A 21,100-nucleotide genomic window follows, 5' to 3' on the forward strand; every position below is an offset into this window, starting at 1 on the left:
GAGAATCTCTGACAGCACGAGGCTCCTCATCGCTGGTGGATGACCCTAACCTCCCCTTTGGTCTCCCAGGCAGTTCCACCGATTTCTGAACACCTCATTTTTGTTTGTTGACAAGTGTGATAGGCTACAGCAGACAGTGGCAATTTTGACCAACAAACTCTTAATTTTGGGAACAAACTAATGCTGCACTTCAGTCTGTTTCATCAGTATCTGCCACCTCCCTTTTAAGTGCCCACTACCCGTATTTGCCCAAGTGTGGTGTTGAATGCTTCCTCAGCAGCTGTCTGGACAGGTAGGGTTTTATAAGCCAGGGAAGTAGTATATGCAGCATTACTTGATCTCCCTACATACTGTATTGCCTGAATGAAAGGGAAATATTTATGAAGTCGCTGCCGGTTTTTAGCCATGATGATCTGCAATACCAGTTGGTCAGTTTCATTTTGTACCTCATTTTTAATTAATGAGTCGTAAGATAAATTAATTGAAATAGTATTCACTACAAACGACATGACACTCCCACTAATGACATTTGAAAAACAATTTGGGCAAGAGCAGTAAAACATTAAACTACCAGACACAAGGGATTTAGAAATCGAGCTTAAATTCTTTCGTGCACCAGTTAGTTCTCTGTGTGTGTATGGAAACGTTTTTCACGAGCCACCTGTGAAAACAGCACAAGGACTTTAAGCATAGCTAATTTACATATCAACCCCCACCTTTCCCCTTCATTTGCATGATGCCGTGTTTTCTCGAGTAAAATAAACGGAGCAAATGGAAACCCGAAAAAGCATTTTGCACAAGATATTTTTCTCAAGCAAATGTCTCGAGCTAAAACAAACCCATGGAAACGTTGCCAGTGTTATTGAGCTGAAGCACTCTGGACTGAGGCTTTAGATTAGGGTTAGGGTTCTTCAAGAGGAAGAGGTGTCTGGGATAAAGACAAAGGCAAAATGAGCACTGATAAAAGCAAGTACATAATAAGAAAAATAAATCTAAGTAGTCTTGCTGGATTTTGTACACAGTGAAGGATGTTATTCTTGTATTGTACTGTTTTTTAGGCTTTGAGTAGATGTACTTCCCCATTTGAGTTATAGTCGTCTCCAAAGTAACATTAGAGCCCATAACGATGTCGGAATAGAACTGACTGCAAATATCATCTTTCAACACATTAGAAACAGTAAAAACATGGATGTGACTCAGATGCCTGTTCTGAGTAGCAACAAAGTAGATTTAAAAAAAAAAAAAAAAAAAAAGTTTTAAATGTACATATGGGAGAGTGGGACTATAGCAGTAGTCTAGAATAGTCCTTTGTTAATGAAGCGCCAATTAATTACTTATTTATTAAGAGTGAATAAACAGTGTTAATTACCCCAGCAGTAGTGGATGTTGCCCACACTACACAAGTGTATGGTATGATAGAGCTCAGTTTAATAACAGGTTACTTTTGTAGCCAGTTCAAAAGGGGAATACATATGCAGGCTACTGTATGTTGCTTATGTGCTGCTGTAATAACAGAATGAGTTGCTATTTTTGGGAGGATTTACCTTGATCATGTACAGTAGTACATACTATATTACAGATACACTACAGTATTCATTCATTCTCCTAAGCCTAATTACAAATCCACCTAGCAAACTAACAGCACACAAAGGAGGCTACAGACAACATGCCCCAGATGTCCCACATGTCAACCTGTTCCTGTCCAGTTTTAAATAACTTTAGCATAACTGAGGCAGAAGTGTTAAAGGGACTGGGAGCTCTTAAAATAAACAAATCCCCTGGGCAGAGTGAGATCTTCCCAGTAGTACTCAAAGAAATGAAAGCAGTTATTTACAAACCGCTAACCAAGAACATGCAACAGTTTCTTGACACGTACCAACAGACTGGAGAATTGCAAACGTAATACCGATCCACAAAAAAGGGAAACAAAACAAAACCAGGTAACTACAGACCAAAAGCCTGACTTTTATTAGATGTAAAAGTATGGAAGCTATAATAAGATCCAAAATGGTAACAGTAACCTGGGAGACAGCATGGTTTTAGGAAAGGGAGATCGTGTCTAACTAACCTGCTTGATTATTCTGAGGATGCAACATCGACAATGGATAATTGCAAAGCATATGACATGGTTTATTTAGATTTCCAGAAAGCTTTTGACAAAGTCCTGCATGAAAGATTAATTCTCAAACTGAATGCAGTAGGGATTCAAGGAAATGCACGTACATGTAGAAAACAGAAAGTACTGATTAGAGGAGAAACCTCAGACTGGAGTGTGGTAACCAGTGGAGTACCACACAGATCAGTATCAGGTCCTCTGCTATTCCTTATCTACATTAATGATTTAGATTCTGGTATAGTAAGCAAACTGTTAAATTTGCAGATGACACAAAAAAAAAGAGGAGTGGCAAACACTGTTTGCAGCAAAAGTCATTCAAAATGATCTAGACAAGATTCTGAGCACATGGCAAAATACAATTAGAGAAAAGTGTAAGGTACTGTACGCAGGCAGTAATAATGTGCATTATAAATATGAGAGATTCTGAAATTGTAGAATGAGTCGATGAAAAAGACTGGAGGAGTTTATGTTGACTCAAATGTCTTCATCTAGACAATATGGGGAAGTTATAAAAAAGGCCAACAAGATGCTCGGATATACAGTATTGTGAAAAGTGTTGAATTTAGAGTATTGTGTTCAGTTCTGGTTACCTTGCTACAAATGGATATTGCTGCTCTAGAAATAGTGCAAAGAAAAGCGACCAGAAATATTCTGGGTTCAAAAGGCATGTGTGATGGCCAAATCACCAAACAGACCCGCTTGGGTTCTTTTCCCTTCTAAAAATCACAATCCACAGACGTTTGAAAGAAAAATAGCGCTGATGCGCACTTTTAATAAACATACATTAAAAAAAGCAAACAAAACAGAAACAAAAACCTAACTCCGTTTTGGAGCACTGACTAAACACCAACAGGAACCTAACTATCACGTAGGACGGCTAAGCCGTTTACCTGCCACAAACCCTTAAAACCACTAACTCGCAGAATACCTCAATACGACTGCTCTCTCACACAGTCAGGCTCTTCTCAGCAGCCTTGAGCAGACTGGCTGCCTCTCTTAAATACCCTGCACCTGGTTCTAATTTACAGTTACCACCAGGTGCAGGGGATAACTAAACAATGAAACAATACAAACCCTTAGCCCATTCACCCAAAAGTGGATTTTAACATGTTTTTAAAGCAGGGAGGATTTTAACCCCCTCCCTGCTATCTCACATATCCTCCCAAGTGTGCAAACACTGACCGGCCATACCAAGGCCACCCTCTCCCCTAAAACACAGCCACCCACACTCAAGTCCCGAAATGTCCATTTCCACCCTCTTGCACGGACTGACTTGAGGGTGGGTCGAACCTTCCGGCACTTCCAGGAAGGGACCATGAACCAGCGACAAGGGACCCCACCGGGATGACAGGGTCGACGTAAGTGACGACCGGGGAACAGGAGGATGCAGCAGTGGACAGAGATCTTCCCCTAGGGACCGGCGCAGCGATGTCCGATCACCCAGGGGTAGCGAAGCAGCGAACAGGGGGAGCATCAGCGACACCTGGGTGCTCAGGAAGAGCGGAGCAGGGAACCAGGGGCAGAGCTGTGGCCAATGTTGCAGACTCCTGGGCTCCAGGTCTAGGAAGACCGGTAGGGTGTCCGGGAGCAAGGGGCACGGGACCGCAACTGGCAGTGCCAGACTGGTTCGCTGGGGTGATGGAGGTGGGCACCTCACCTCCTCCTCTTTGTTCATTGCTTCTCCCTCTGGGCTCTGGGAGTGGCGGCTCCTCCTCTCTGGGTTCTGGGAACATCAGCTGGGCTCTTATTACCTGCTCCCATTTTTGGAGGAACAGATCCATCTCCGTCAATTCTGGCTCTGGTAGTCCCAACATCTGCCTCAACTTCCAATCCTGCTCTTTTGGAGCAGCAGTGTCCTTATTCATTTGAGCAATCCAAGATTTCATATCCATTTTTTTTTTTTTCTTTCTTTGTGTGTTTGCGATTTGAGAAAGGCACTTCTGACATCAAATGTGACGGCCGAATAACCAAACAGACCCGCTTGGGTTCTTTTCCCTTCTAAAAATCACAATCCACACACAAGTTTGAAAGAAAAATAGCGCTGATGCACACTTTTAATAAACACACATTAAAAAAAGCAAACAAAACAGAAAAAACTAAAAACCTAACTCCATTTTGGAGCACTGACTAAACACTGACAGGAACCTAACTATCACACAGGATGGCCAAGCCATTTACCTGCCACGAACACTCAAACTCACACAATACCTCGATACGACTGCTCACTCACAGTCAGACTCTTCTCTGAGCCTTGAGCAGACTGGCTGCCTCTCTTAAATACCCTGCACCTGGTTCTAATTTACAGTTACCACCAGGTGCAGGGGATAACTAAACAATGAAACAATACAAACCCTTAGCCCATTCACCCAAAAGTGGATTTTAACATGTTTTTAAAGCAGGGAGGATTTTAACCCCCTCCCTGCTATCTCACAGCATGTCATATGCAGACAGGCTGAAAGAATTGAACAGAAAATAGGAGGCACTTTTTTACATAGAGGGTCTGAAACCAACTTCCCAGTAATGTTGTTGAAGCTGATACCCTGGGATCCTTCAAGAAGCTGCTTGATGAGATTCTGGGATCAATAAGCTACTAATTGTTCTTTTTTATAGTTCAGAAATATAAACTAGGCAGAATAATACATTTGTAAAACCTCATTCTGCTCACCAGGTATTACAGAGTAGCTATGCCTTAACTATTTGATCTACTGCAGTCAGAAAAGATACAGCTAGCAAAAAGGGTTTGCAAGCCAGTTTGACTCGGGACCAAAGTGATGCGTATCTGGTGAAGGTACCTCCCCAACAATGACTGAAATCTAAGCTAACGATGTTATACCCTAATTTGAACAGTCTAATTGGCTGTTTAAATCGTACGCAAACGTTTGCTATCAGGGGTGCAAATCATTTTGAAAATTGGTGCTAAAATGGTGCTAAACTGTTTTGAAAGTTTAGCAGCAGAGCCTACTGCTTTTAAATAATCAAATACCACCTTCATCAATCTCCCCTCACAATTTCTCACACTACACTAACCTTCTCTTCTGTGTATATGGATGGGTGTGGGTTGGTCATTTGAGTAGTCCAGATCCAATGAGAAACTATCATCACCTATTGTTGCTAAGGAATAAAAAAATTAAACATGTCTACTGGTGCCAGAATTATTTGTTGCTGGAGCTATGAGGTACTCTGGTGCTAGAATCTAGCGCCAAGTGCCAAATTTGCACCCCTGGCTATGGTAATAGGTGAAGCATTCAAAACATACTTGCAAAGTCAGTGAGTTACTTAAGATAACTAAATGAGCCCAATCCACCTTTTAATAGCCATGGGCTACTGGGAATCTTGAGGAAATAAAAGGATATCCTAGAAACCAGAGATAACCAAGCTAACCATGTCCCACATAAACACAGAGTTGTAACTGTTGAAATCTTATGTGATCATGTTTTCTTAATTTATAGTTGTTTTTTATTATTTATTATTTATTTTGTATGCATTAAACCCACCGTGAAATGTCCTATTCTATGCAACCCTAAAGTTGCATGAAATGCAATGCAATACATGCTATTAAAGTGAAGAATAGTCTGGAATTTAGATTTTGTGCTTGGATATAATATAAACCCTGTAGAACCCTGGAACAGAAGCATCAGCTAATTGGTGGTGTGCGGTTGAGAAAGCAAAAGATACCATGGGATTGTATGGACCCTGAAAGCCTTGTAAAAAAAAAAAAGTCTTAGAAAACTTATAACAACAACACGCATACATACATATATTAAACTAGTTTAACCTCATGTTGAGAAGCAATTACCCTCCGCAGTATGAATGAAAACGGTGTGCTGTTTCATGCGAAAAATGAGATAAAGCAAGTAAACAAATGTTTTTAAAAAAATGTACTAGCCTATATAGTCATAACTGAAATAGAATTAATACATGGTTCACAGTCAGACGATAAACGGGGCACCGATTGAGTCTTATCATCATTTGTATGAACTAATTCAGTTACTTCGGTGTAACAGTTTTTCCTAGAAATCGTAATATTATTTTACTGAATTAAGTCTGACCCCATTCTCTGTTCATTCAAAATCCAGTTGAAGCTGGTTTTAAGACATCCTAGCCTTTTGCCAATTTTTTGGTGTTGATTAATATGAGACATGAAGTAATCAAAGGAAAGTAACGAAAGAAACTGTACAAAACTAAAAATACAACTGCAAAAGAGAAACGGGGACTGATTAGTTTAATAAAACTGTAAGATGTTATTTTTGTAATAATGTATCAACAGAAATTACATACAGCTGTATCAATAAATCTGTATTACAGCTGTTAAAAAAAAAAAGTGTAATCTTTTTGTTTTGTTGGTTTTGAGCAGTATATAGATGTTAAGAGTACTGTATCCCACACCCCACCCGGCAATGGATGCTGTCCTGTATGGAGCAAGACAGAGCAGCTTCGATACTGCTAAGCAGCACGCCCACAAAATCCATCTAGAAACACTGACAGCCAGTGACAGCGAGCGCCAGATTCAAACCTGGGTTGTTGTAGATTAGTCCTGTGAAGGTAGATCTCTATAACTTTTGTAAACTGAAATTTGACTGGCCTGAACTGAAGTGAATACCTACATAAGACAAAGGCATATAACTACTAAACGTCATTACTTGGGTCGGTGCGCCTTCCAATTGCTTTTAAAAAGGAAAAATATCAAAATAGAAAAAACCACCATGAGATGCTTCACAATCAATTCTCTCTTGGTCCTGTGGGTGCATATCTTTCCTTTCGTTAAAAAACTAAACTTTTGTATAAGACAAAATTAAAAGAAATACTGTAGTTTTTGGACCGACTTTTTATACCACCAAATGTCTGGATTCATGACATCTATTGGCGATTTTTTAAAATTGTATTTCCGTGTCAGCATCTGTTCGCAAGCACTTATGGACAGCAAATCGGACAATAGCGGACATATAGACCGATATTGCTGCCCCGGTCCCCGCCATAAAATTTCAGAGCCAGACAGACCGCAGCATGGATCGTGAAAGACAAGGGTCGATGTTTGCTTTTTAAAAAAATAACAAAAAACGTAGGCATCATTCCATTTCATTACGTGCCTTGTACTTATATTACATCTAGCAAGCAACTTACAGCTTAAATATGCAGTCTCTAGTGCAGAATGTACATTTAATGTAATTTAGGGCTTGTCATGTCTAACACATTCTGCTAAAATATAGATCGGATTGGTGGTTGTTATTCTTAATAATTTTCATTGAACGACGACACAATACACATTGCTGCAATATAGAAAAAAAAAAAAAACAAAACAAAAAAAAACACAGGTGTATTTCTTAGTTACGTGAGGAATGGATGAGCCATTAGAGGCGAGGCTCCCAATGACAATAATGTTCAATTTTATTTGTGGTCTTGTGGCAGGGCGAATGCCCTGCACAATGGGTATAGTGTTGGTGCAATTTGTAAGTGGGAATGGGTTTATTGTGCCTTTTTAGAGTTGATTTATATAATTGTATAGTTTTGTATCATTTGTATAGTTTACAGAGTACTGTATTGGTTAACCAGGGTCAGGGTTCCAGCCGTGTCGTGTGTATACCGGGGCGGGGTAGAAACGGAGCTTAGTTTCAGGCAACAACATTTGGATTCCGGCGGAACCTCCTGTCTAGGGGAGTGGGGCTTGTCGTTTTTACGGCACCTTTTATTTTTTTTGAACTGTGTTTTATTTTGCATTTTTTGTATACCTTGCTGTATTAGTCGTCTGTGCGTTACCATCGTTGTTAACGTCACATGATCACATTTTATTTACTTTCGTTGTGTTTGTTGTTAAATTCTGCGCGTCTATGCCAACGTTTCAACTCCACCTCCATTGTGTCTATGTGTGCTTTATCAGCGGCTACCCACACACGTGACACGAGCAACACCCTGTGTTGAATCACTAACACGATAAGGTAATATCATTTTTTAAAGGTTCATATTCCACATAGTGAATGATAGCCTAGCTTGTTTGACGTGTTATCTAAGCTTGCACATACTGTACTCCTTTTAAGAAGTAATATCAATATTCAATCCTGAAAATATGGGAGGAAATCTAATGGATAAACATTAATTAACATTAAAATCCCAGGACTCCCCATCAAACCTGTCTGGAGTCTGTTGTGGAGCTAACTAAATTAGTTCTGTTCCATTTAGAACCATCTTGAAGAATGTAGGTAGCCGGTCCAACTTGCTCTAGAATTTGTATGGGCCTAGGGAGCTGAGGCTGCAGCTTCTGACCTGCTCAAGGACGTTTGATTCTGACCGACTGGGATGCTGCTAGATAGAAGTCTTTGGCTTCCGCCTCTGGTCTACAGCCCTCCGTACAGTCCACACAGAGTCTAATATCCCCTGACTTTTTAGATGCAATGACTACGTTTGAAACCCATGGATAGACATTTGTTGGTTCAATTATATCTTCCTTCAAACAACTGGTCCATTTTGTCTGCAACTTTATCTTTTACCACTAGTGGAAGGCGGCACAAGGGTTGCATCACAGCACGCACTGGGATCCACACTAAGACCAGAAAACACACTTTCCAGTCAGGCGCAACATTGTTGATTGTTCATACCCTGGCTTCGCAAACTCTGAACTAGAGTGCTTGAGTCTAAGCCCAATAAACCTGCACCATGCTTTGATATAAAGAATGTTAAAGCTGGTAATTTTCAGTCAAGTACTGGACAGGAAGGGAGACGGTGCCTTTCATTTCAATTGCAGAGAAGTAACAATTGACTCCAGGGCATGGTGAGTAAGTGGCGAAACTGAATATTGTCCAAAAACAAAAACCAAAACAAAAAAAAAAAAAAAAAAAAAAAATCAATTGAAAATAAAAACCTGGAAAGTCTTCATTAGATAATTATTCACCCCCTTTGCTATGACACTCCTAAATAAGCTCAGGTGCAGCCAATTGCCTTCAGAATCCACACAGTAAGTGAAATGGAGTCCATCTGTGTGCAATAAAAGTGGTTCACATGATTTCAGATTGAATACACCTGTCTCTGTAAGTTCCCATAGTTGGGTAGTGCATTCAAAGCAAAGATACTATTATATTATTTAATTTAACACATTTTTAGTTTAAACCTTCCTTTGTGTTTCACACATAGTACAGATTAAAACATATATTTTAACAGGTAATGTATTCTTTGCAACTTGAAATCGCAAATGTAGAATTTTTGATGACAGTCTTGGTTAAATCCCCTTTCTTGTTTGTTTAAATGGCAGCTGCTGGCAAGTCCACGTTTGTGCGATTGCTGGAGAAACTTAATGAGGAGTGGGAAGTTGTTCCTGAACCGATAGCAAAGTGGTGCAACGTTCAAACTGATCATGATGAATTTGAGGTATGGATTTGTTTACTTTTAATATCAAGTTCTTTATAAACAAAAAAACTACCCAGTTAATCCTGTTGTACAGAAAACTTACCTGAACTTCTATCATTGAAAAATGCCATAACATCAAGTTACATGCCAGCCATTTGTCCTTGATATTCGCAAAACATTACAATACAATATATTTAAAGTTGCAGGAAGTTTTCTGTAATGTCTGAATAAATCAGGACTCGGTGCTTATAACAATTTGACAGTATTTTGATTTTCAAACTTCCCCTGGGTTCCAGTGAGTTTGTATAAGATCCCTGATCCACAGAATGTATGAGGATAGGGGATCCCATTCCAGCTAGAGTGGAGGTGTCTGTCTGACCTGCAATAGGTAGGGTGTCTGGCTCTGACTGCAGCTGGACAATGGGAAACACGTAACAGGCTACAAACACAGTGAACAGTGTAACTAAAAAGAAACTATAATATCTGTGAGAGTGTCAACCTAGGATAAAGCAGTACTGTATCAGTAAGAGAGACCAGGCTTTCTTGCATGTGTCTCCGGTCGAATCGAAATCCAACATTTAAAGAGATTCAATGAACAGCAGAACATTTTCCAAGCACTCAAGAGCGCGCTTTTATGTTTTAATAAATCACTTTTAAAATATTGTAGGAATAAAGTGATACACATTTAAACATACTGGTGTGCACTGACTTTGAAAGCCCCAGTCACATGGACTGGCTGTGCAGAGTGAGGTTGAAAAAAGAACAAATTAACATTTTTAACCACTAGGTGGCACCAGATTAATTTATAAGACATGATTTAAAAAATACATGTGCTGTATAACATTAACAATTATATAAAGAATATGCTAAAAGCTTATAAAATACAGACACAATACGCAACATACAAGCTGTGTTATATGTGTGCAGTTATCAAAGTAAAACAATATTGTGCCATCTAATAATTATGCTTTTTTTAAAAGAATACCACAGCATCCAAATAAAATCATTAAAAAAATATTTTGGTATCTCTGGATAAGGCAACCCCATTGTTATGTGTAACTTCATTGTCAGACACTTCTACCCAGAGTACAGCTACAAGAATTGATTTCTGTGATAATATAGATCATTTTGTGTATCGTGATTATTTGAGCTGAACGAATATTACTTTAATTGTGTTTGTGTGGGAATGCAAGGGGGTACAAGGAAGTGGATACAAAGCTGGTTTAAACGTAGGAAGAGGGAGAACCTCTCACTGGGGCGCAGTATGCTCAGTGAGGTGCTGCAGGGCTCTGTTTTCAGACCCTTGATGTTTCTTATCTGCATAAGCAACTTAGATTGGGGTGTAATTAGAAAACTTCTCAAGATTGTAGACGACACAAAACTAAGGGGATTGGCCAACACGCTAACAGCCACCCAGAAATCAAAAAAGATCTAGATCGCATACAGAACTGGGCAGAAACATGACAAATGAAAAACGATGTCAACAAATGTAAAGTCTTAAATGTAAGATCCAAATGAGGGGTATTGAACTACAACAGGATCACCAACAAAAACACCTTGGTCTTGCAATAGACTCAAGATTATAATTAAATATACCCATTTTAGGGTTAATAGTACTACGATGTCTCTGCTTGTCACCTAGAAATTGTTCTCTGGGGGAAGGGTCTACCGTATCTTGCCGATGCCTCATGGGAATAAGCCTCGTCTTGATGTGATGTGCATTGATTGACAGTGAGATTGTAACTCAGAACTATAGATGGTTGAAAGAGCATTAGCCTGGGAAAAGATTTCAGAAGCTATTTTACTGTTCAGAGAAATCAGTTTTAAGCCTGAAACTATACCGTTATATAATTTTAATTCAGTAGAGGTTATACACAGAATTTTAAAGTCCAGTTACATTTATTATTTCTGAACCCCAGGGCCATGTTCACAAAGCATTTTCCCCAAGCTGCTAATGTTAATTACATTACTTTTTTTTTTTAATCTTTTGTTCTCTTTCTTTGTAAGGAACTGACAACATCGCAAAAAAGTAGTGGAAATCTTCTCCAGATGATGTATGAGAAACCAGAGCGATGGGCCTTTATTTTACATTTCAGACCTATGCCTGTATGAGCATAATGCGCGCTCAGCTTATGTCACTTAATGGAAAACTGCAAGAAGCTGAAAACCCAGTACAGTTTTTTGAGAGATCCATTTACAGTAGTAGGTATGTAAATATAGGTTAACAGAACTCAATCAAAAAAATACGGGTTCTACCCCTGTCATAGCCCCCCGCCGCCTCAAGCGATCAGATTTATTTGTAGTAATGCAACAGCCCATCCCCTTAGTCTTGTACCAAGAGTGGATTCTGTATTGTCTTCTGTGACTGTATTCTCTTCTACACAAGTGTACAGCATTAATAAATCTGAGAGAAACAGTAATGCAGAAACTGAATACATGAACGAGGCCCTTCATGTATTTCTAGTATCTGGATGCAGTAGTTTTCCAGCAATTACATTTACACAGTTTCACAACGTCCCACACAATTTGTAATACTATGTTAGTAATGGTTAGTTACTAGGATCTTTCATTTGTTTTTGTTTTTATTGATTTTTTCATTATGTATTAACATTTACTGCTACCCTCACTGGAAAAAAACTAAACTATACAATATTGTGTACATAATTAACAGTTCCAAAGTATCATTTCCATTCAAATGGTCATACCTGTCCAATGATACCAATGGTCATACCTGTCCATTTTACTGTTCAGTATCTTGAAGTATTATTATGTGCAAAGTACAATTTGATAAGTGTTTTGTCTTGAGAAAACTTACATGTTCCAGTTATCTTGTGTGTAGACCTGGAGATCTATTTTTAAGTGTGTTCCATAAAGAAATGTGAAAAACAATACCACTCTTATTTTTGCAGTCCTTTAAATACACTTTTTAAAAATTATCATAAATCTTGCTTATGTTTAAAAAAAAAAAAAAAAAAAAAAAAAAAAAACGAAAAAAGCCATTAGTCTAAGTATTTGGTAAGTCACACTTCATTTTTTAATGAGATAAAGTTTGAGTTGAGTGATTAATATATATTCTGATTTTTGTGTTTAACCATTTACAGTGTTTAAGAAAATCTGTTCATATTTGCAAATGAAATGTATTAAACAAACTGTTAAAATCGTATATAAACCTTGAGATCGTATTCCAACTGGCAACTCATTAAAAAATCAGTATAATTCAATTCACCCCAAACCTAGTTTGAAGTTTCTGACGTGCTGCATTTGTAATAGGAATTAATTGCCATTTATTTTGACAAGGTACTATAATACTCGGGTGTAACTTGTGTCTTTATGTCCACTTTGATAACTCAAGAGTATATTTTTGCTCTGATGGATTACATAGGTGTCACAGAGATGGCCGATGTGGGTGGAGTCAGACCAGGAAATAAAATACACAAACACAGCACAGATGAATTGAAATGATGGGGACGCTTGCTTGCGTCGGTTTATTGCAAAATAAAAGGGTTTAACAAACAAACAGAAACAGGACACGGCACTTTACGGCAAAATAAATAGACAAACAAAAACGGACTATACTTAACAAAACACGATGCACGGACAGAGACACTAACAAACATGGTGAGCAGATAAATACAAGTATCATGCTGGTCCCACCAGCACGCAATAGCAATTGAAATTATAACGCTCCTACTCTCTCTGCCGTTCTCCACTCACTGAACACCCAACCGCGAGTGGGTGAAAACATGCTGCTTTTATGCAGCTGTACCAAGACTCGACTGTTAATCATTCAATTGGAGTCTCGGTACAACTGCACGTGAATTAATAAAGTGCAATTCCCCGTGCTCACATATTATTACTTTTTACTTGCTCACATATTATTACTTTTTACTGTGCAAACCTCGTGCCTAAATACAAATATACATTTTAAACACTTGTTTCACAGACCCGTTTATATCCCGTGTACCAATGACTATACACCAACATTAACACACAACACGTAACATATAACAGAAAATATACACAGGGGCGGGCACTTTGTCACAATAGGGCACTTGAGTCATATCAAAGGCAAAGACAACTGCGTACATTTAATATTCTTTTATTTTTGCAGATACATATTTGCCTCCAATTTATATGAATCAGACTCCATGAATGAAACTGAATGGGCTGTATACGAGGACTGGCACGGATGGCTACACAGTCAGTTTGGCAATAACATTAAACTAGATGGAATTATTTATCTCAGAGCATCTCCTGAGGTAAGCTTAAAGCTATGTATTAATACAGTAGCTTTGTAAAAGTACCATTAATGTAGGGTGTGCAATGACAGTGTTTTGCTTAAGGCCAGTTGTGGGAATAGCAGACCCAGGAGACAGGAGTCATCAGTTCAAATGTGCTTTTTCTGCGCACTTTTATTTAGAAATGAATAAAAAATAAATCAAACATTTGACCGAAATAAGTCAGCACCCACGTTTATAGCTATCATGGTGCAGGACAGAGAACACAACCTGCTGCTTTCAGGGCTTCCTCAAAACTAACTCGCCCCAAGAAGCTGTGTCTCTGCTCCTCGTGTGTGTGTGTGTGTGCATATATATATAATATGGCTCATTTAGCTTGACCACATTCTGCACGTGTTTTCTTTCCCTTCCCATTTGGTCAGTCCATTCAAGCGCGCGCACACACACACACACACACACACACACACACACGTTTGGTGACCTGCCCAATTAGAGGGGGAAGTACACAGTATTTGACATTGCAGAGATAGGTTTTCATCCCTGCCAAAACACATTTTGCTAATTAATAAACCAATCACAAATATACACAGGGATGCAGTGCCTCCTGTAGTTTGGAATACGTTTAGTTTTTTTTATGACAGAAAAATGTACAGGTTTGGTTTGTAAGACGTGTTAAGTACTCCATGTCCTAATATATGGTGCTGTTAAAGTGCTGGACCCAATAGAGAGGTAGAAATAGAACACTTTCTGTATTACTCAATTCAGTTCCAACAAAGTGTTTTATTAATGACTGTCCTACAAAGCTGTACTATTAATTATTAACTTTATTAGCAGCTAGACTTATTTTCACAAGGTGTAAGAACATCACCTTTACGAAAGCAAACACATTTACAGAGGGGACATTTCCACATTCCCCTGGGCATAGCTTTGATGGATCAATTTTACCCATAAAACACTGTCAAAGTCAAAGATGCTATGGGGAAAATTCACCTTGCAGACACCCCCCCCCCCCCCCCCCCCAAACACACACCAGAAAAATAAATACATGCTGTATATAAATAACATGTGTCTTCTGTGGGTGTGTTTTTTGCCTTTGAGAAAAGTGCTGTAGAAAGTGCATTCTCCCTGCCAGCCTGAATGCCTGTTCATCTCACACACCAATGAAGTATTCTGTTCAGAGATACACAATGAATAATGGAAAAAGTGAAATACAGATTTACAAAACATAGTTTGTTATGAATGTAATTGTAATATTTGTATTTGGTAATAGAAATGCATGGAAAGACTTTACACATGAGGCAGAGAGGAAGAACAAGACATTCCCCTGGAGTACCTGGAAAAGCTCCATTTCAAACATGAGAGCTGGCTTCAACATAAAACAATGCGGTAAGACTGAAGTAGATGCAGTAAAGATATACACCTGCTGAGTCCCCTTTTTCGTAAGCATGGTTAATGCTTTAATCTTAAACAATAAAATACATCCAAAAAATATTTTAACTGTGTATTCACCGTTAGGGTATATCTTTTGAGACATATCCGTAACCTGGCACAGAGTATTCTTTTATTCACAGTCATGTAAATTGAAAAGGAAATAAAACACCTTCTGATCATGTGGGCCAAGGCTATGTATCGGTCTGTAATAGACCTGTTCTAAACAATATAGTGTGTAATCTCAGCATGCTTTTAAGTAATCGGGTAATACAGATCTGATAATAAAATCTTTCTGTTTAGAGACACGCGGATTGTGACGATCAGCAGAAAAAACCAAGTGGTTCCTTGTAGAATAAAATAAATGTCAGTGCTTTCTCCAATGAAAGCATAACTTTCCTACTTTAAGAAATGAAGCTTATTTCTTATATCTCAACTTTTAAAGTCAAGGGTGCATGTCTTTTGGTACTTTATTTGGTACTAAATGTTGCCAGCATAGAGACCTGAATGTTTAAAATGCTCTTTCTTCATTGCGATGCTATCCTCTGTCCCCTGAATAGGTGCTCCCTTCATTTCATCAGTGCCTGCTTGGATGAGGCTATTCAGCAGCCACATGTTCCTTTGTGATCAGGGCCTGCAAAAAGCCACTCATCTTCCAGCTATACTGTTTGCATCAAAGCATCAGTAATGTTGGTTCCTACTTTTTCCCCTTAGGTCGACCAGCAACCTCTTTCAATGTACTTAAGACTAAATATGTTAACTCACAGACCAATGTGACCAGAACGGTATACACATTACAAACGGAAAAGAGGACACACAAAAATAAATACTTGTTTCTGTTTTACAGCATGGTATATGAGTACTTGGATGACATTCCAATATTGACATTGGATACAAATGAAGACTTTAAAGGAGACGAGCTAAAATGTGCTGATATGATTGAAAAGGTATGTTTAATGGGTTGCGTTAAACTTTTTTCATATTGATCATTATAGCTAACCATGTGTCTTATAACAACATTTTCTACCTCTGAATGTATCTTCTATTTTGCTACTGATGCAATGTAAATCACATATTTTCCCAGCTCTCAGGCCTGTAGTTGGTTTGATCCATCAAGCCTATCCTATTTCTCCCCGCATAGCTCAGTAATGAAGCCCCCTGGCAATGCTTCTGTGCAGATCACCGTGCAGTGCATTCTGCCAGGGGTATGACTTGTGTTAGAAGTGGTTGTGGATATTCAGATCACTAGCATCACTGGGGAAAATGATTGACTGTTATTTTCTGTTTTAATCCAGAATACAGAGGCATGTTATCTTGGGTGGCTACAGGAAGTGATATTATTGATTTAGAAGGGGACTCTATGATTATGCATTTCAGAGTATTATTATTGTTGTTGTTGTCTCCTTGCAGGTGAATGAGTTCCTGAGAACTTTATAACTGTCGAAGATTAACACCTCAAATGGACTGGATTTACCAATTTTAGGAATTACTATATGCAAGCTATAAATGCGTTACAGTTCAGAAATAACATAAGTTACAACGTTTCAATGACAATGTAACTTTCAATCAATTTAAGAACTAGTGCTTTTATTATGCAATTCACTGAAAGTTGGAATAACTACAAAAGTCATTTTTTTCTTGTTTATATATTTTAAAATATATATTTAAAAATATGAAGGGTAATTTCAATTATGTTTTGGTTTTTAACATTCCTGTTGCATGTAGTTTTGGACACATAATAAATATATTTTTCATTGAAAATATTTTACATTTTTATCCATTGCCTTATATGGGGAAAATTGCATCATCATATGGGGTCATCACGCATTTATGTCTTCCATATGTCCCCCATATAAAGGCTAGAAGAGGTTTTCTTTTTTTTTTGTATCCATTCTCATTTCAGATCTCCATGAATGAAAGGGTTAAAGTGGGTTTACAAGAAGATTCCAGATTGTGCTGCCTAGTTGCCTAATTTGGCAATGGAATAAAGCAAGGGGAAGAAAAAAATAACCATCAAAAGTACATATAGCCTAGATATTAACAAGGTTTACAGCTTGCTATGTGAGTTTCAAAACACAAACCCAGACAGGGCTTTACACAGATATACTTAAGGTAGATAAAACATGAAATGACAAAATATTCTGTGTTACCCAAAAAACATTCCATCAGCGAACGCTTTACACGATTCATAATTTTTTTGGTACACATTTTTGACTGCTTATTTTTATATACATATAATACAGTATATACAAGATTCCCTAGAGAAGAGAAGCTTTGTCAGTTCCCATCCTTATGCTAGTCTATGAACGGAGCTACAAGCCAACACTTTATGTTAATGATACTGTATAAAAACTGTACAGTTGTTTTAAAACAACTACACTATAAAGCACCATCATTTTAGGAGTCACCGACAAATGTAAATAATTTTAAACATACAATTGGTATGACATGAATAAAAAACTGAAAAAAACATAAAGGGTTAATGGAGTATACAGATTATATCCATCATTTTCTTAATAGTATTATATCACAATGGTCTGAATTCGTAGGATAGCGCAACAGTAAAAAGCCTTGCAATTGTATAAATGTAGAACCAAAGAGATAGAAGAGTTTTCTCCAGTAGAGCATTTGCCCCCCCCCCCCCCTTTTTTTTTTAAAGGTGTAAGCCCTTAGTGAATTTATCCCAAAGTCAACATAATGAGTTACGGCTGGAAGCCCATTAGTGGAAGGGATCCCCAAAGGCAACATAATATAGCGTTTTTACAGTATATGTTTGTGACCACAAGATTTCCCAACCCTCATGAGAGCAGAGCCAAGGTTTTGCTGTAAATGTTCTCCCCAAACTTCCCTAAAGCAATAGCCATCCTTTGAGTGTTGACAAGAGCAAATGCAAGTATTATTTATATTTGCAAAAATATAAACAAACGAATAAGATGCCAGAAGCACATTAATACCTTTAGACAGGGTTTTTTTTTGATAGCAGGGTTTCAGTTTAAGCTTCTTGTAGTGTCCTGCTCCTGGGTTGTTTGATAGGTTGTCTTCCAGTTCAATTGCCTGCCACCTTAAATCATGTTTCACTTACACACTGTGAGATTGCTAGCAACGCGTTTGTGCAATAGTTGGAGTTTTAAAATGCACATAAACTATTAAATAGGATTTCAATAATTTGGAGGTAGATCATGCCCAAATCTACTCTCTCCTGTTGGATGAAGGTGTCTGCAAAATAAATACAAAATACGTAGCTTGAACTCTGTACATAACTGATTTAAATAAGAAAGGACTTCTCTGTTTTTCATCCACAGTTCAATGTATCAGTCTCAATGCCTAGATTTGCTAAAGGTCCCTTGTGTTTTCTAATGACAACACACTAATTGGAGCCTTGTCATCATAGATCATAGAGGAATACAATATATCACAGTCATTTTTTTATATGATGCTTCCACTATAGAAATCCACAAATTTGTTCACAAATATTCTAAATATCTTTCAAACTGTTTTTTTGTCCCATTGCATTTTGGATCACATTTTCCACAGATATACATATTAATAAATGTATGTATAAACTTCGTTGAAAATAATTAAGCAAATCAATTACACAAATTTGTAGATGAATGCATGATTTCTGTTCCATATATAGTGCATGCCACCGATTTCTTCATTACTTTTTTAGCCTTGCCTTAACCCTGATTACATAAAGGAACTAATGAACTAAAACTACAACAAAGGAAATGACTACAGAACAGTATCAAAGAAATATGGAATACCAAAATCCACAATTGGCAGTAATCAAGAAGTACCACAGAACAAGTACAACTGAAAGGCTTGAAATAGACAGATAAAGCAGGTAGGAAAATCAACTCAGCAGCTAAAAAAAAAAAAATCCAAGATTAACAGCCAAGGACTTTAAGAAAGATTTAGAAGCATCTGGCATAATAATGCATGTAAGAACTGTGCAAAGGCACCTGAACACAGAAGAACTGTATGCACACAGACCTCACTGCATGCTACTTTTAATCTAATATTTGATAAATATGAACAGGAATCTGAAGCATTCTTCAACAACATTATCTTGTCCAATGAGACTAAAATATAACTTGTCCCCAAAAATGGACCACAGTAAGAGAAAAGAAGGTTATGCCTTCAATGAAAAAAAACTTATGGAAATGTTATAGGAGTTCAGGGACTGGAGACATTCGTTTGATTGAAGATCAGATTAATGCAGCCATATATCAAAACATTCTACAGATCATAATGACACCATCTGCTCATAACCCAAAGTGTATGGCTAAGGACTCTGGAATTCTTGAATGCTTTGAACTGAAGAAAGCTGTAGCCATCCATTGTGTATTAGAGCTGTCAGAAGGAAATATGCAAAACAGATTATCCAGATTTCACCAAGAATAATGTAACAATTATCATAAATGTTTGAAAGCTGTAATAAAAGCCAAAGGAGGACACACAAAATACTACAGCAGGAGTACCAATACTTTTCTCATGAATTTAGTTTAAATGAAATAAGTTTGTTTTTTTTTATAACTGTTATTTGTCAAATTACTAGAAATTGTGTATTTCACTTTTTGTTTTATTATTTTGTTTTACTAAATGTGTGTCCTTAATCTATTTTCTTGAATTATGGTGTAATGAGTGTAGAGATCCAATACTTTTATCCGCGACTGTTTTTTTGGGTACTGAACAGTTAATGGTTTCTTGTTTACTTCTCTTCTTATAGGAGCAATTATTCTTAAAGACTCTAGCAACTACCGCTATAAAAAGCTTAAAGAAAGCAGTTACTGCACAGTACAATCACTTTAACAAAGTAAATTTCCATCTGCTCTGATTAATCATTGTAAAATACGGTTTTACCAGCAGAGGTCGCGGTAAACGCACGTCATACACTTTAATAAAAACATCCTTGTTTTTATAAAACAATCTTAAAACTACATGTTGTAGCCTATTGGGAATGATAAATTCCGCTTTACAGTACTACTTTAACACTTCCGTAAGAGTTAAGTCTGTCATGGCACTGTTTACTGTTTGGGAAGCGAGCAAGTTGTCCTACCTTGATTTGGGATTATTATTATTATTATTATTATTATTATTATTATTATTATTATTATTATTATCGTATCTTATGCAATAGAGACGTGTTAATGTGTTTCAAGAAATATACGTTTTCGCATTAAATGTTGCTATTATAAGTAACTGCTTACTAAAATGTAAATAATAAAAAAATAAATCACCACAGAGCTGCGCTTAACCAAATCAAATATAATTGTATTAGATACACCAGGTAATCACCGATTTATTTATGGCGGAGAAAACAAGGGAGGACATGTTTTAATTTACATAGCTCTGGTGTAAATGTTTGTTGTTGTTATTATTATTATTTGTTTTGCCACTGCACCCTTCCATTCATAATTACCGGAACGACCAAATTTGAACCACTTTAAGAGTGTGGAGTCCTGAGCCGTAATAACTCTTTGACCTCTTGTCTCTTCCTCCCACTTGTGGTCAATGACGTTGAAGGAGGGTTGTGCTTTAAATATGAAAAAAAGACTCGCGCTAACAGCAGTACAACCGCACAGACACTATATATTCATACAGACTGAAGGAAAACAAATAATTAAATACAAACAGTTCTAACTAAAATGTTGTTTGGGCTTGCAAAGTGTCCTGGAAATTAACTAAAACTTTAAAGTTGTGCTACAGCCACAACAAACTGCTGTCTGCATGGTAAACATTTATCTTGTAATCAAGCTGCGTCTTATCGGGGATCTTCACACTGGATCAATACCTAAACAAATAAAGGTAAGTACGCTTATCAAAGAAGACGCACATCGTGGCCACTGATTGAGCTGACACTCTGGACTGAGGCTCGAGATTCCTGTAGAGTTCTTCAAGAGGAAGAGGAGCCGGGGATCACGACACAAAGGCAAAATGAGCACCGATAAAAGCAAGTACGTAATAAGACAATTAAATCCAA

At 37.6% G+C, this 21,100-nt stretch overlaps 1 protein-coding gene and 1 pseudogene across 4 annotated transcripts in view; both read left to right on the forward strand.

The window, feature by feature from the left end:
- The first annotated feature begins 11,568 nt into the window (after nucleotides 1–11,568).
- On the forward strand, nucleotides 11,569–16,554 carry LOC121326940 (annotated as a pseudogene).
- A 4,115-nt stretch (nucleotides 16,555–20,669) lies between these two features.
- The window catches only part of LOC121300176 (electrogenic sodium bicarbonate cotransporter 1), a 101,910-nt gene continuing 101,479 nt past the window's right edge, over nucleotides 20,670–21,100 (forward strand). For all 4 annotated transcript variants that reach the window (XM_041228674.1, XM_041228667.1, XM_041228683.1 and 1 more), the window contains exon 1: nucleotides 20,670–21,074. In XM_041228674.1, coding sequence (XP_041084608.1) covers nucleotides 21,055–21,074 — 20 coding nt within the window. In that variant the 5' untranslated portion in view covers nucleotides 20,670–21,054. The remainder of the gene's footprint in view (nucleotides 21,075–21,100) is intronic.

This window comes from Polyodon spathula, chromosome 2 (assembly GCF_017654505.1).
Source record: "Polyodon spathula isolate WHYD16114869_AA chromosome 2, ASM1765450v1, whole genome shotgun sequence".
Taxonomy (NCBI): domain Eukaryota; kingdom Metazoa; phylum Chordata; class Actinopteri; order Acipenseriformes; family Polyodontidae; genus Polyodon; species Polyodon spathula.